The sequence below is a fragment of the Gossypium hirsutum genome, chromosome D02, assembly GCF_007990345.1.
Source record: "Gossypium hirsutum isolate 1008001.06 chromosome D02, Gossypium_hirsutum_v2.1, whole genome shotgun sequence".
Classification (NCBI taxonomy): Eukaryota; Viridiplantae; Streptophyta; class Magnoliopsida; order Malvales; family Malvaceae; genus Gossypium; species Gossypium hirsutum.
The window spans coordinates 39,049,940-39,064,510 of record NC_053438.1 but is presented as its reverse complement, the minus strand read 5'-3'; the positions used below and the strand labels follow the sequence as shown (position 1 = coordinate 39,064,510).

Sequence of the window (14,571 nt, the reverse complement as noted above, 5' to 3'; positions counted from 1 at the left end):
GGGTTTAGTTTTTATCTCCATCTTTTGTACTCTTCATTCTTTTGCCATTATAGTAAAATTATCTTTGCCCGTGGTTTTTTATCCTCTTTTGAGGGGTTTTTCCACGTTAAATTTGTGTGTTCATCTTCTCAATTTCTTCTACTATTTTTACTTGTTCGTTGCTTATTCGGGACGATCCTAACAGTTGGCTTGTTTGGATGCACTTCATTTGACTCGTTATGCTAGAATGCAACGTAAGGATTCATTGACCATTGTGAGACATCCTATCCTTGCTATTGGGTGAACTGATCGATGTATGGTTATAGTGTCTACCCTCATTGAGTGAGAAACATTACTCCCGTGTCTCACTATGATTGCCGCTCTTCGATTGGCATGTTCCCCCAGACTTCTTGGTCGGCAAAGATGGTGTCACCTCTATTTTCTTCTTTCGTTGTATATTCCATTGTTTGATTTGATCTTGTTGTAACTTTTGGAATTGGCTATATAAGGTATTACTAATTATGGTTTTTTTTGGATTTTTGGAATTGTTCAGGTGGCTCAATTTTCACCCCATCTTTATGACACAAGTTTATGACCAGGTGTGGAAAATATACACTAGTTTTAGCTCCACTCACACATTTACTCATAAATTTGTAAATCTAGTAACCCAAGTATATTTTCTTTTTCTGCAAAATTCCATACAACAAAATAGCTCGAAATACATAAATGTTAGAAACATTTAAAGCAGGGCATACATTAGTATAGACCAATTGTATACACATTTTAGCTATTGGAAACATGATTGTTTAGTTAAAAGAAAATGAAAAATCAGTATTCGATTAGCATTTCCAAACTCCCTTATTTTCCATTAAAAAATCATAATGGTGTTCATATCAATATTTGAAAACGTTTTCAAATCTTGAGCCTTTACAACATTCACTAGAGGAGATGTCAACTCGCTCCTCTCGAACAAGCACTTTGTCACCCTTAGTATATTTTAAATTTGCATAAAACTCTTGCACCGCAGGGATGACATCAGGTTTTTTCAGGAGAAGACAAAATTTGTACCAGCCATGGTCCTTGGCTAAGTCCCAAAGTTCATTGCAAAATGTCGTAGTTGAATCAAAGCCACATTTAAGAATATATGTCTTGCCTTGAAGTTCTAGAAAATACGCTTCATCCTTGTTACTATTAAATTTTTTTCTAATTATGATCTGGGGGCGAGGGTTTCGATGGTTGGGTCTTAGCCTTTTTCTTACTTTTAGGGGCCATGGGCACTAATTTATCTCACTAAGTTTTAAACAAGCTAAAATATTTCCAACAACCAAGAATGTACTAACCAACTAATCTCACAAATAAAATATTGAGAAATAAGTAATAACCAATGTCCTCAACTAATTCTACAAATCAACTATTTATGCAAAATCACTCAAATCTTTAAAAAAACTATGGGCATGAAAACAATATGAACACTATGCACAAATAACCCAAAACAATGATTCAATTAAGGATTTTGCAAGAATATATATTAAAGCACACTAGAATGAAGAGTTAGGACCCATTAACCTTAGTTTTTAGATTGAAGAAGATGAGTTTTTGCCACCACTTAATAGCTTCTTGTGTCAATCTTGAAGATGAATGCTAAAATTTGAAGAAGAAATAAGAACTAAAGTGCAGAAAAATTTTATGAGTGCATATTTTTGGAGAAGAGAGGAGATTTTGAACCCTATAATAAGAGAAAAGAGAAGAGGAAAAAGTTTTAGGGGTATCAGAAACTTGAAAACTAAAACAAAAGTGATTAAATGGGAGTGAAATGACTAGTTTTAATGATTTTTCAACAATGGTGTTGCGACATCCAACCCTGCTGTTGCGACACTGAAGTTAGATTACCAGTAAAATAGCGACTATACTAGCTTGGTGTCACAACATGGGCCTCGATATTGGCCTCAATCCTCTTGACGTTGGACTTCCTACAATGTCGCAACATTACCTTTCAATGTTTCAAAAAGAATCATGAAGTGTCCATCGTAACCTTATTGCCTTTGGGGTCACGATGTCACAAGGTGAGCGTCTTGACACTAGCATCATTCTGAGCTAAATTCCTCCATGTTTATAATAATAAAACCCCAAAAACATAGTCCACATCTAAAATGTTAAAAACTTAACCTAATAAGAAAATTATAAAGCACAAAAACTACCTAATTAGCAAAACTAAAGTAATAAACAAGTTCATAAAAAATGCATTCTTTCTTAAAAGTTTAAAAGAAATTTCATGGGCGATCGGTCTCACCACCAAAGAAGAACTTCCACGGAGATCTTTACACTTTTACTCGAAAGTTGTTCATGATCAATACGATACAAATCACCCTCATTAATCTAACATATTACATCTGTCTTATCTTTGACCAATGGGACATCCACATAATAAGCTACTTCGTACCAAAACCAAGCCAACTCCATAACACCAATTCAGGAACTATAAACTCAACTTCTTTTGAAAAAGGAATTGCCCGAACCTTATCTCCCTATTTTGTTTGAAAACTCATATACTCGAACATATCTTCAATTAGCCCTCAAGTTTGGTTTTCTTCAAACATAGTTGGAAAATGTGTCGGCACCTCCACATTTTCAATTAACATCGGTTTAAGCTCAACTATTTCCTCTTCTAAAGCTACTTCTACTCCTAGCTCTACATTTATGTCAATAGAATTAGCAAATTCATCTATGTCATCCAACATTGCACAACACACTCTAATTTCTAACTATTATTTAAAATTAACCATTGAGATTTCATGTTCAACAATAATATGGGGGACCTCATTCTCAAGTACACCTCCGCTGGAACATGCACCTCCGCTTGATGTTGGATGGCTTTTAAAATAAACTCCAACTGATTCTGCATGGTTTTCATGGTGTTGTGGCATGAAGACATGTCATCCTCAAGCATACCAATCTGTGTGGTAAGATGTGGGTCTTCAATATACTCTTCACAATACATATCCCCATCCAGATACGAATACTAGGATATGGATCATATATTGAAGTATTACCTGACCACTCCTGATTGCATCTATCTATTCCATATGTGCAACCATAAGAATCATAGGGAGACTTATATCCATGCTCCCATAGTACCATCATACCTCTAATTTGGTGTTGGAGAACCATCCATGTCAATCGCAAATTGATCTTCTAGTCACCTATAACTATTACGAAACATGACTAACAAATGATTATCCATAAGGAAAAATTAAAAAAAATCATTAAAACAAAATAAAGGATTGAAATGCGACTTTTACTTCAAATGACACAAGTCAATTGTAATATTTATAGTGCTTACAATGAAACACTGAGTATTTCGAAGATTGTACCCAAAGAAGACCAAGTGAAAAAATTGATCAACAATAATCAAACATGCAACAAGGAAGTCTAGCTAGCTAATTTAAAGATAGCATATTACGACAAACTGAAAAAAAAAAGAGTTTATGCTATATTCTAAATTAGAGGGATTAAATTGTAAATAAACCAATTTCATAGAATTAATAAATAGACAATCAATATGGTTGATTAGCATCCATGTTAATGATTAATTTTAGTTTAGGGAGCTAGAACACCTAATTTTCTTAATTGGTCCAATTTTACCTCCCAGTCACCATTTTACCTAATTAAGCTATTTAATCCAATTTATCTTTGAACCTCACTAAATTAAATTGGGCTAATCGAATTGGTACGCAATAGGATCTCCTCTCAATTTCTAGATAGTTCCCTAGAGTCGTCAATTCTAGGTTTTCAATTTCATTCAATTTAGTCTAAAATTTACGATCTAGTCCTTAAACCTTAAATTGACCAATTAATATTTCAATTAATCAATCACATACAAAATTAGTTCATACTCAATTCAAGAAACCCAATCATTTTCATGCTAAATCAACTAAGAAAATAATAAAAAACTGTAAGGTTTAGAAATGCTCAAAACGATTGATGAAATCCTTGAATCAATGGAGGTTTGATTCTTGAAATCCATAAATATTGAAAGCCCAATCGATAAACAATGTAATTGAATGAAGAAAATACTATAAATATATTTAAATCTTGAAGAAATGTAAAAAACACAAGAAGGTCTCTGTACTTTTTGTTAAGAGAAGTAAGTGCAAAAAAAAAATAATCTAAAGAGTATTTCTAGGAATTTAACCTAAAAGAGCTAAGTACTAAAATTCTCTATTGAAAAAGTATCATAAAGTACTATTTATTATCTGACACCAATTGACCTATAAAATAAAAATTTTCCCTCATTTAAAATATGACTTGAAGTTTGATGGATTGAAAATCACCCTTTAAAATTTTTTTCCTTGTCAAGAGCTGGTGTTGCGACACCCACACTTTGGTGTCACAACATCGTCAATAGTCCACTCCATTGGATTTTTTTGGGCTTTAGCGCCATGATAATAGCCCTCTAGTGTTACGACATTATCCTCAAGCAACTCAACATTTTCATCTGTTGGGGTTGTGGTTGGTGCTACAACCTCAGTAGCTCAATGTGGCAGCCATGAGTGTTGATGTCGCGACAACAACTCATTGGTGTCATGATATTAGAGACAACCCCCTCGGTTGTGTAATTTGGTAAAGTCCAACACTTTGGTTGATAGCAAAGACATTGGTGTCGCTTTAGGCTCCTCTTCTCATTTTTGCATCAACCAATACCTGAAATAAGCCTAACTCAAAGTTTATGTTCCTAATGGTATAAATTTTCCATTTATTCCCCCCCAAAAAAAAACATAAAAACACACAAAAGAACTAAGACTAAGCACGAAATCTAATAATTGCAAAAATATAATAAAAACACTATAAATTACTTAAGAATAAGCTCTTTAAAGAGCTTATTTTTCGTATGTAAATATGGCACATCAGATAGGCTATCACTTATATTTGTAGAACATGAAACTATAAGTAGCTTGCTTGATAAGACCTCGGTGAAGTAGTGGACATAGCCATTTGATGGAGACCAACACTATGATCATATAGCAAACCTTGTGGAGTGTGTCAACAAAATGGTTAGGGATACCCGTCATTTCCTTTTATTAATTATTTGAATCCATGTACTAAAAGTCAAATATGTTGGAACATTTTCAATATATAGAATGTTTCGATAATTACAAATTAAAAGGTACAAGTGATCTAAACGATATGACACTTGGTTATTAACCAAAAGTTGTCACTATCCACAATTCCATGAGCTTGGGCTTCTGTTGCTGACATAAAAACATCTCTTTCCATGTCTTCGGATACAACCCATAGGGGCTTGCCCGTTCTTTGTACATAAACCGTTGTGATGCTTTCGTGAAGTTTCCGTATTTCTTCCACTTCCAGGATAAATTCTCCTGTTTTTGCCTCATAAAAAGAACTATCAGGTTGATGGATCATTACTCTGATGATATAACATAATAAAAGGTTTTTCTAACTCACATAATGAGGCGAGAAGAATAGCTAAAAATAGCTAAAGAATAATAAGAATAAAAAAGATAGAATTGAACAAACGTACAAGTATTTTTTGTGCATTGCATACGGTTTTACAATGGAATTCTCTTTTTCTTTCATCAAAAAAAGAAAAAGAGAAAATATAGAGAGCGTCTATTAGACCCAGATCACTAAATAATCCAATTACCACCCTTTTTTTCTTTTTTTTTTCAGAAAAGTTCAAAAATACTATGATGGCTCCGTTGCTTTATATATTTATTTCGTCTGTAATTCAACAATCCCAAATACTAATGAGTTATGTCTCTTAAATACTAAAATTTATGTTACTTGATTATTAATAAAAAGTTATGATTGTTCAAGTAATATCTAATGAATAGTTGTATTCCTTATTAATAGATGTGACTATCTATTTGGATAGTTATGTCTCTATGAAGAGATGCGAGATCTCTTATAAATAGGAGAAAAAATTCATTTGCATGGTATACTAAGAAATACCAAACCATACCAAAATTTAGAAACAAAAGTTTCTCTATTCTCCTCCATCTTTTTATATTCAAATATTGTTTTATAAAGAATTATTGCAGAAGTTCTTTATAGAACTTGATACTCTTGCTATGTTTTACTCAATGCTCAGTGGATTATTTTCATCAGTGCCAAACACAAATAGTCATTGGGCTTCATTGTATCCTCAAGGTTCATTTACTTGTAATTCTTTTGCGCACCAAAATATAGGTGGAAACGAATAGAACCTTAAATAAAGTGGCATGGTTGCACGCCTTTAAGCTTTCAGTTAATTATTTTGAAGTTTATTTTATTCTCATACACCGACAAAATAGACTTTTTATCAAGAGGGGGAGAAAAAAAGTTGACATGAAGTGATATACGAAAAAATGATTCCAATAAAAGAGCATCTAAATCCCATCATGAAATAGGATTCTCCAATTTGAATTGCATATTTAGAGTTAAAGGAATCTACTACTCGTGTATGAAGAATGCCTCTAGGTCCATCCTCTTATTTTATTTTAAAAAGTTTGAAGCGTTGTTTTCATAATTTTTGGAATTTTAATTTTAATTTATGAATTTCTTTTATAAAATTTAATTTATACAATAATGTGACATATAAAATAAAGATAGTGTCAGGTCTGCAATAAAAGTTTGAGGATTAATTTAATTTAAACAAAAGAATATGGGTCAAATTGAATAAAAGTGTAAGCATTAATAACTAATTTTACTATTTGCATTATATATAATAAATCAAAATAAGACCATTTTACTCATTTACTATAAAATTTAAAATAAAAAATCCCGATATTTAAGTTAGTGAATAGTAAAAATCATATAAAAATTGAGTGATATGAATGGGAGCATATATGAAATACAGATTCCAATATGAATATTCTACTCTGTCCCGTCCCCCTAAATTCTATTTATTTAACATCAATATATCCGCTTTGAAAGTGGAAAAGCAAAAAAGAAGAAAAAGTAAACCGTCCAAGCCAAGCTGAAAAAACTTCCCTACGTAATGTGGGCACCCACCTTGGTCTCTTCTCCTTCTTCTTCTTCTTCTTCTTCACCAAATTACCCTATTCTTTTCTTCCATTCCTATTCCTAAGCCCTTCTCCTTCGCACTTGTTCATTTCTCAAGCGTAATTTCGTCCCCAGCCATACCTCGGCCTTGCTTCCTTTGCTTTGGCGTCAAACCCAAGTTTCCATCTTTTTCTTTTCTGGGTGTCTTAAGAATTCCGTTAATTATTTTTATTTTTATTTTTGGCTCTGGGTATGTTGGTAGAGAGAAGGAGAGTGATGACCTGGAGGAGAGTGGGGAAGTCGCTGCAGGCGCTGGTAGCCCATGCCTTGCTCTTCTCTTTCACCCTCTTGCTCGCTCTCAAGCTTCATCATGCCCTGTCTTACTCTTGGTGGTTCGTCTCTGTCTTTCATTTTGCTTTTGGGCTTCATTTACAACCGATTCGCTTTTCTTTGCGACTGCTGACTTTTATGCGAAAAGCAATCGACTTTGCCATTCATTTTGTTGCCTGCATCCCCATTTTTCACTATGTCACTTGCTTCCTTTTTACTTTTTTCTTAGTTCACCAAATTTTGAATCTTTCTTGTATTGTTTCTTTTGCAGTAATTTTTGTTTTTCCTTGTTATTTGAATTTTGTTGGTGTATTTTCTTGAAAGTCACATTTTACTTGATCAGTTAGTCAATTTGCTCTCAGTTAATTAATCATTGGCAAATGCCTACAAGGGGAAATTTGATTGCTTGTGCACTTAATCTGTAGAGTTCTAAATTTGAGTGTGCGTTGACATGTTCCCTACCGTGAAACATTGACGGGTTTGGCTTCTCTATTGGGATGGCCATGAAATTCAAACATATGCCAACTGTTATAAAATCTCATGATTAGGGGTTTAAAACGCGTTTTCTCTCTTCATTCTCATTAGTGATATATCCGGTACTTGATATTTTGACTTGGATACTTGTGATCATAATTCATATATGAAGTGTTAATGATTTGAATACATTTAGCTGTCAGTCATGCTGAGATGTCCGTATGAAGCTGCAAGTTACACAATTATACTTTAGAGGTGAATAGTGCGGAAGAGAATATGTAAAGCATTTGTTGTAGGCCAATGTAGATTCACTAGTATCCTCTGTTGTTAAGCGAGAAGATGAGAACATGTTAATCATCTTATTTTGGTAAGCATTTATTGCAAGTCAATGTAGATTCACTAGTTATCTTCATTGTGCAGGGTTGTATTTTCCCCTTTATGGCTTTTTCATGCAACTGTAGCACGTGGCAGGTTTTCTTTGCCTGCTCCATCAATGCCTCATGATCGCGATGTATGACAGATAATCTCTAAGTTTGGATGTCCTAATTAGCTGTGAGAAAATTGTTTGTGGCACTGTATTTCATAATAATCCAGATCAATAACCTGCTTTTCTCATGCACAGTGGGCTCCCTTTCATGCTCTCATATCAACGCCATTGCTTGTTGCTTTTGAGCTACTTTTGTGTATACGTCTTGACAGCAGCTATGGTAAAAAAGGCAACCTCTTCTGAACATAATAACCTGTAGATGTTCTTCTTATTTATAAGTCCTATATTCTAATTTATTTATTTTTGCTTTAGTACTCTCCATCTTACTTCTCTCTGATTTGCTGAAGGGACTTTTGCATTAATGATTCATGAATAACTTTATATGTTAAAGTTAGCATGTTAATAATTGAGTATCTAATATTCCCATTTAGTTATCTTATTCATTTAAATTGTTTATAAAAATGGATGTGTTGCAGTTGTTAATTTGAAGATTGTCTTTCTTCCCCTGCTTGCATTTGAAATGGCTATTCTGATTGATAACATCAGGTATTTCCTTTCCCTCATTCTTCCTGTTCATTGTCATAATTTGTTGCTTGAGTACTTAATGTGTACTATAAAATCTTATGTCTATTAACCAAATTGATTTGCTAATGTTGGCTCCAGTCAACAAGAATCTGAATGAAATCATGCAAAATTTTATTGATACTTGGGGCTTAAAAAGCTGCTATCCACTATGTGGTTTTTTTTTTCCCTCCTTTGTATATTGTGGTGTGGACTTTAGCCTTGAACCAACTTCATATGTTGACTTGCTCCAACAAATTCTTAAATATATATTTCTTCTCCTTCTCATTCTCACCTAGCCTGACCTCTAATTATATTGGGAAAAAAAATGTTGGAGTGCGTTGTTTCAAGTTTCAACCTTCAACCTTCAAGTTTTTTGACTTACTATAACAAGAATCAGTAATGCTATAGTATTTTAGCAAAGTACCAAGTCAGTTGCAAGTGTGGGATTGTAGTGTTAAATGTTACTGTTGTTCATTTTTATCTTATCCACTGTTTCTAGGTGTAATGACTATTTTTCTTTAATTTTCGGCAGGATGTGCAGAGCTTTGATGCCCGGAGATGAGGAAAGCATGAGTGACGAAGTGATATGGGAGACTCTTCCTGTAAGTTTTCAATAGTAGTGAGTAAAGGATTTAGTTTGGAGATATCCAATATGTCATTAATAAAATTGGCATGCCCAACTTAGCGTTTATGGTTCCACATAGTCATAAGTTTTATAACTGAAAAATTATCCATTGGTTTGGGGCACTTATTATTTTATGGTTTTTTTCATTTCATCTTACAGCAACTAGATGTATTCTTAGAAGGCATGGATTCTAATATTACTGATAATATTTCGTTGGTGTGATCATTCTTTCAGCTTTTGTTCTGATATACAACAATCTTGTAAATTGTAGTGAAAAGTTAGAAAATGAAAATGCTTGTTATAACGATCAAATATGTTCAAACTTGCTTATAATGCTTGTCTGTGTGCATGTGTATGTATGATTTATGTTCAAACAAGATTGTCCAGGTTTTAATACCTTTAGGCACTGCACTTTGTTGATGTTGGTCAAGAAATTAGCTTTAGGAGACACATATTGGGTGATTGACGATTGACTTGCTCCAGTTTTTGTGACTCATCACTTGTCAGCTATTTTATCCCAACTTGCCTATCAAAAGCTGACTTTCAACAACTATTCTAAACCCCATGCTACTTTTATTCAAGCATGATGCTTCTTCTCATGGCACAATTTTCTCAAGGGACAACTTACTTAAATTCCCCCCCCCCCCCGGGTTCTATTGAGTTGTATGGTTATTAAGAAGGGTGGAAAGATGAAAAATGTGAAAGAAACAGATAATTTTTTTATATTTGCATCTACTTACGTTATAACAGCCTGTCATGACTGCATCATGCTCGTACTTCATGGAGGATAGACATGGATATGGTAAGCATATGGTGGCACTGCACATGCACACAATCCATGTTTTGCCACGATAGAGATTGAGCCGAATCTTAGCCCTTTTTGAGGTCAATTCATTTTAAAAGAGAACCATAAACTCGCCGTAGTCTCTTCTCTTACTTCTCTATGACACTGTAATTCTCTTCTTCTGGTTCATGGTTCCAGGGAAAGCAAATCTGGTGAGTAGTAACTATAGTCACTGTGTCAGAACCTTTTTTTTTGGTCCTGGTGTGTCCCATACTTATTATGCCTTGTCGGCAGTGTGTCTCTGTCAGACACCAATATGACACTGGTACAAGGGGGTTTCCCCCATATACATGCTTCATATCTTATGCTTAACCAGAGTGTGCTCATATGTGATGATAGCAATGATGCGGTCTCTCAGATGATCTGTTTGTCTATATCTAGTGCTAAATGTATTGCGCCCTGATAATTGTATAGAGAACTGATGTGAAATTTCTGGTATTTGGTTTGTAGCATTTTTGGGTTGCAATATCTATGGTCTTCTTTATTGCTGCCACAACTTTCACTCTTTTAAAGTTATGCGGTAAGTTGTTTTTTCCTTAGTTTTAAGGGTAGGATTTCTTTTGATCTAGTTTTCTCTTTTTCTTGTTTTGTTCTTTATGGTGCTATTTCATGGCTATATTTATTTTGTTTTGCTACGAATGGGAATTTTTTATCCTGCTGACTTATGTATTCTAGTTCGAAACCATTCAACATGTCTGATGCTAATACATTGATTCATCTTCCAACGAGGTGCAGGTGATGTTGCAGCTCTAGGCTGGTGGGATTTATTTATAAATTTTGGGTACAATACATTCATTTTCCAGTGATTGTTTTCTGCTTTCCCCTTTCCCCCTTGTCCTTTTTCTACTGTAATAATATTTTAAGTTGTGATGCAGTATTGCAGAGTGCTTTGCCTTTCTTGTTTGTACAAAGTGGTATAATCCAACAATTCATCGAAATTCTCACCTTGGAGAATCCAGCTCGTCTTCAATGACTATAAGACATCTGGACTGGAACAGAGGCTTGGTAATATCTTCTGATGAAGACAGCCACCATAACAGCAGAATATGCAACCTGCAGGATATTGGAGGACATGTTATGAAAATCCCATTTATTTGTTTCCAGATCATGCTTTTCATGCATTTAGAGGTATAGTTGTTGCAAATGCCTCTGTTATATTCTTGAACGTTCAAGTTCTATCTGTATCACATGTTAAACTGTGATGTCAGGGAACACCACCTAGTGCAAGAAATATATCAACTCCAATTCTTTTTTCTCCCCTTCTGCTGCTGCAAGGAGCTGGGGTTGCTCATGCTGCGTATAGATTGATTGAGAAAATTGTTATTTTACTACATAGTGGAGCTGTTTCTGGAAGATACATTGATATATCATCAAAAGTTCGTGAATTTTTTGGGTTCTTGCACCATGGGTCAAGGTAGTGTTTGTTAGGAGTTAATTTTTAAATCTTGATTAACTTTTGCTCAAATTCTTCTGAGTCTGGACCAAGTGAACACAAAAATGAAAGCATTGTGCACACTTAAAAAAAAAATTATGTTTCTTTTCTCAACAGGTTACTGGGTTGGTGGTCAATTGATGAAGGAAGTAAAGAGGAACAAGCTAGACTTTACTATTCAGGGGCATCTGGGTTGGTTTTCTATATTGCACTCTAGTTCCTTTATGCATGCATTCATCTAGCACAATGCATGAGTAATCATTCTGGCTGCATTCTGTAGGGTTTACTAAACCAGCTTTGATGTGGTTGAATGCTTAGACTTATCAGTGCAAAAATGCTTTTTTCTCTGTCACAGTATGATAGCTAAAGCCTAAAAGTGTGGGAAAATTTTCATTAGCCACCATCACTATTCATCAAAAGCAATGCAGATGACTTCTTTTTCCTAGTTAGTCAATATCTAAGTAGTAAAGGGCATAGGAAATCTTTTCGTAGGATACTATTGTTTCTTAACAAAGGAGAATTCTAGTGCAGTTTGCTTTTAGTTTATCATTTATAAAGAGAATGTATTAAAATGCATTAGTAAAAGAAGAATTGAGTCATGAGATACATTCATGTTAGCATACTAAAGTTAGCAATGAAATTTGTTTTCTTCTCATCGTTTTTGCCAGTTCACTTGTTCTTATTGCATATTGTGCATATTGTGGGGCCTTCTTGAGTTGTACATAGATAATAGTGGGGTCCCCCCCCCCTTCCCCTGTCCTTTTGCTGATCTTTTCTTTCATCCTCAAACATTCAGATATAACACTTTCTCACCTGATATTGTGAAGAAAAGACCAAAATCAGATCTTGTTGAGGAGGTAAACATAGTATTTGGAGTCTTCAAATTGTGAAGTATAGTTTGTCCTTTACTTATGCATTTTTTTGGTCTAACCTGTTTGCTACAGTCTGAAATCTCTGTCTACAATTGAGCAATATTATATGCATGTTTTGAAATCCTTTAAATACAGATTTGGAGATTACAAGCTGCACTCAGTGAGCAGACTGAAGTCACCAAGTACAGCCAGCAGGAGTTTGAAAGACTTCAATATGTATTATTTCAACACCAAGCTTAAGTTGTTACCAAGTTAATATATACTGTATTGCTTAGTTATTAATTGAATGGTCTGTCACTCAGGAAAAGATTCTGTGTAGAGTTTGCTTTGAGGAACAAATATGTGTAGTCCTGCTGCCTTGTAGACATCATGTTCTCTGCAGGTATTTGCATCTACCCTTGTAATACTGACAATGTTATTTTCCATTCTGGCTGTTTTCTCAGTAGTGGACTATTGGTTAATGCAAAGATGTCTGTGAAAAGCTTTGGCTTAGGCATCATATATACTCAGAAATATATTATTATGGTATTTACATGACTTGTAGTGGCATACCATATTTTTGGCATATGGTGTGTAATATTTTCATTTCTTATCAAAGGATGTGGAACTTGTTTTCTTTAATTATTAATAATGCTGTTTCTTTCTCAGCACTTGCTGTGAGAAGTGCAAAAGGTGTCCAATCTGCCGTGTTTCTATTGAAGAGCGACTGCCAGTCTATGATGTCTAGTCTCAAATTACCTGTAGAAAAGTTGGTGTAATTTATTATTTTTTTCAAACCGTTTTGAATTGCTTGTGATTTTAGATGAAGCAAAAGCATTGAGAAGCTGGCCATTCTGGTTTCTCCAAACGTGATATAGTTGTGGTTTGCCACTCAGGAATTGTAAATGACTAGTTGCATTCTGAAATGAAATGAAAGTAGTGATTTTGACATGTTTTGTGATAAATCATGGGTTCTTTTCCCTTTTTCGCTTATGAAATATAAATGAGGATAGTGAAGCGCTCTCTTGCGCATGTGTATAGTTAGTCTTGGATTTCCCAGGAATTATATGTTGCTTGGGTTGCATTGTTCTTTTCTTTAAATATGCATGAATTAGGATAAAGAGAGATTGGTGGGTTAAATATTTTGGTTTGTGATAGGGAGGAGAAAATGTTGGGACAGTGATTTGGTTAGGGTCAAATGGAGAAATAAGCAGAGTTGTTGAGGGGGATATCCAAAGAGATAGGGCAGGAGATGTGGAAGCAACCAAATGAATAATATCAGATAGTGATATTGCATCTCTGTTGCCACTCAAAGTTCCTCTCCACTAATAATTTTTAATCAAATCATACTCGGTGCTGACAAAGACCCACTATCCTCAACTACCTCTACTCCAAACCATCTTGAATTTGACAAGTAGATTCAGATTGACTGTTGGAATTTTTTTTAAATTTATTTTAACCATTAAACTTGAAAATCATTATTCATTTAATCTTATTTTGTTAATGATAGTGAAAAAGAAGACATACCCAACCTATCATATCACGCCACCTGTATTGTCAAATCACTATATTTTAAAATAATTATAATAATACTTCTTATTTGTAGAATAAAAAAGTGAAAAATAAAAATGAATTTTAATAAAATTATCTAGAAACACGGACTAACTAAAAATGAAAGAGACCAAAATACTAAAATATTATCCAAAAAGCATATGAAAAAAGCCACCATAATTGTGAGGTGAAAGATTCCGTCAGAAAATTTTCATTTCTTTGGGTTATTTATTTAGTGTTTCATAAACTTTTTCTTTTTGTTGTTCAAGACTATGGGTTTCACTACAACACTATTGTAATGGTTTTGATTTTTACTATTTGATGTTCCTGAAAACTTTCGATTACAACTATGGGTTTCATATTTTACTTCAACATGCTACTCGAAGTTCATCTAATATTAGAGTTAAGTAGTTAAAAAAAATATTCTATTTA

At 34.0% G+C, this 14,571-nt stretch overlaps 1 protein-coding gene across 3 annotated transcripts; it reads left to right on the top strand.

The window, feature by feature from the left end:
* Positions 1-6,888: 6,888 nt before the first annotated feature.
* Positions 6,889-13,537, top strand: LOC107887146 (uncharacterized). Of its 3 annotated transcripts, none has more exons than XR_005910244.1 (14): positions 6,889-7,373; positions 8,206-8,296; positions 8,408-8,492; positions 8,749-8,818; positions 9,369-9,438; positions 10,756-10,825; positions 11,041-11,086; positions 11,181-11,433; positions 11,514-11,719; positions 11,855-11,929; positions 12,534-12,594; positions 12,745-12,825; positions 12,912-13,134; positions 13,258-13,398. XR_005910244.1 is itself a non-coding variant. In XM_016811298.2 (14 exons), the coding sequence occupies exons 1-14, from the start codon at positions 7,234-7,236 to the stop codon at positions 13,334-13,336; spliced, it is 1,407 nt and encodes a 468-aa protein (XP_016666787.2). In that variant the 5' UTR covers positions 6,889-7,233; the 3' UTR covers positions 13,337-13,537. The 3 variants fall into 3 exon arrangements, 2 of the variants coding, with proteins under 2 accessions (XP_016666787.2, XP_040944471.1); XM_016811298.2 differs by having other exon boundaries at positions 12,912-12,991; positions 13,258-13,537; XM_041088537.1 differs by having other exon boundaries at positions 7,199-8,040; positions 12,912-12,991; positions 13,258-13,537.
* The last annotated feature ends 1,034 nt before the right edge of the window (positions 13,538-14,571 follow it).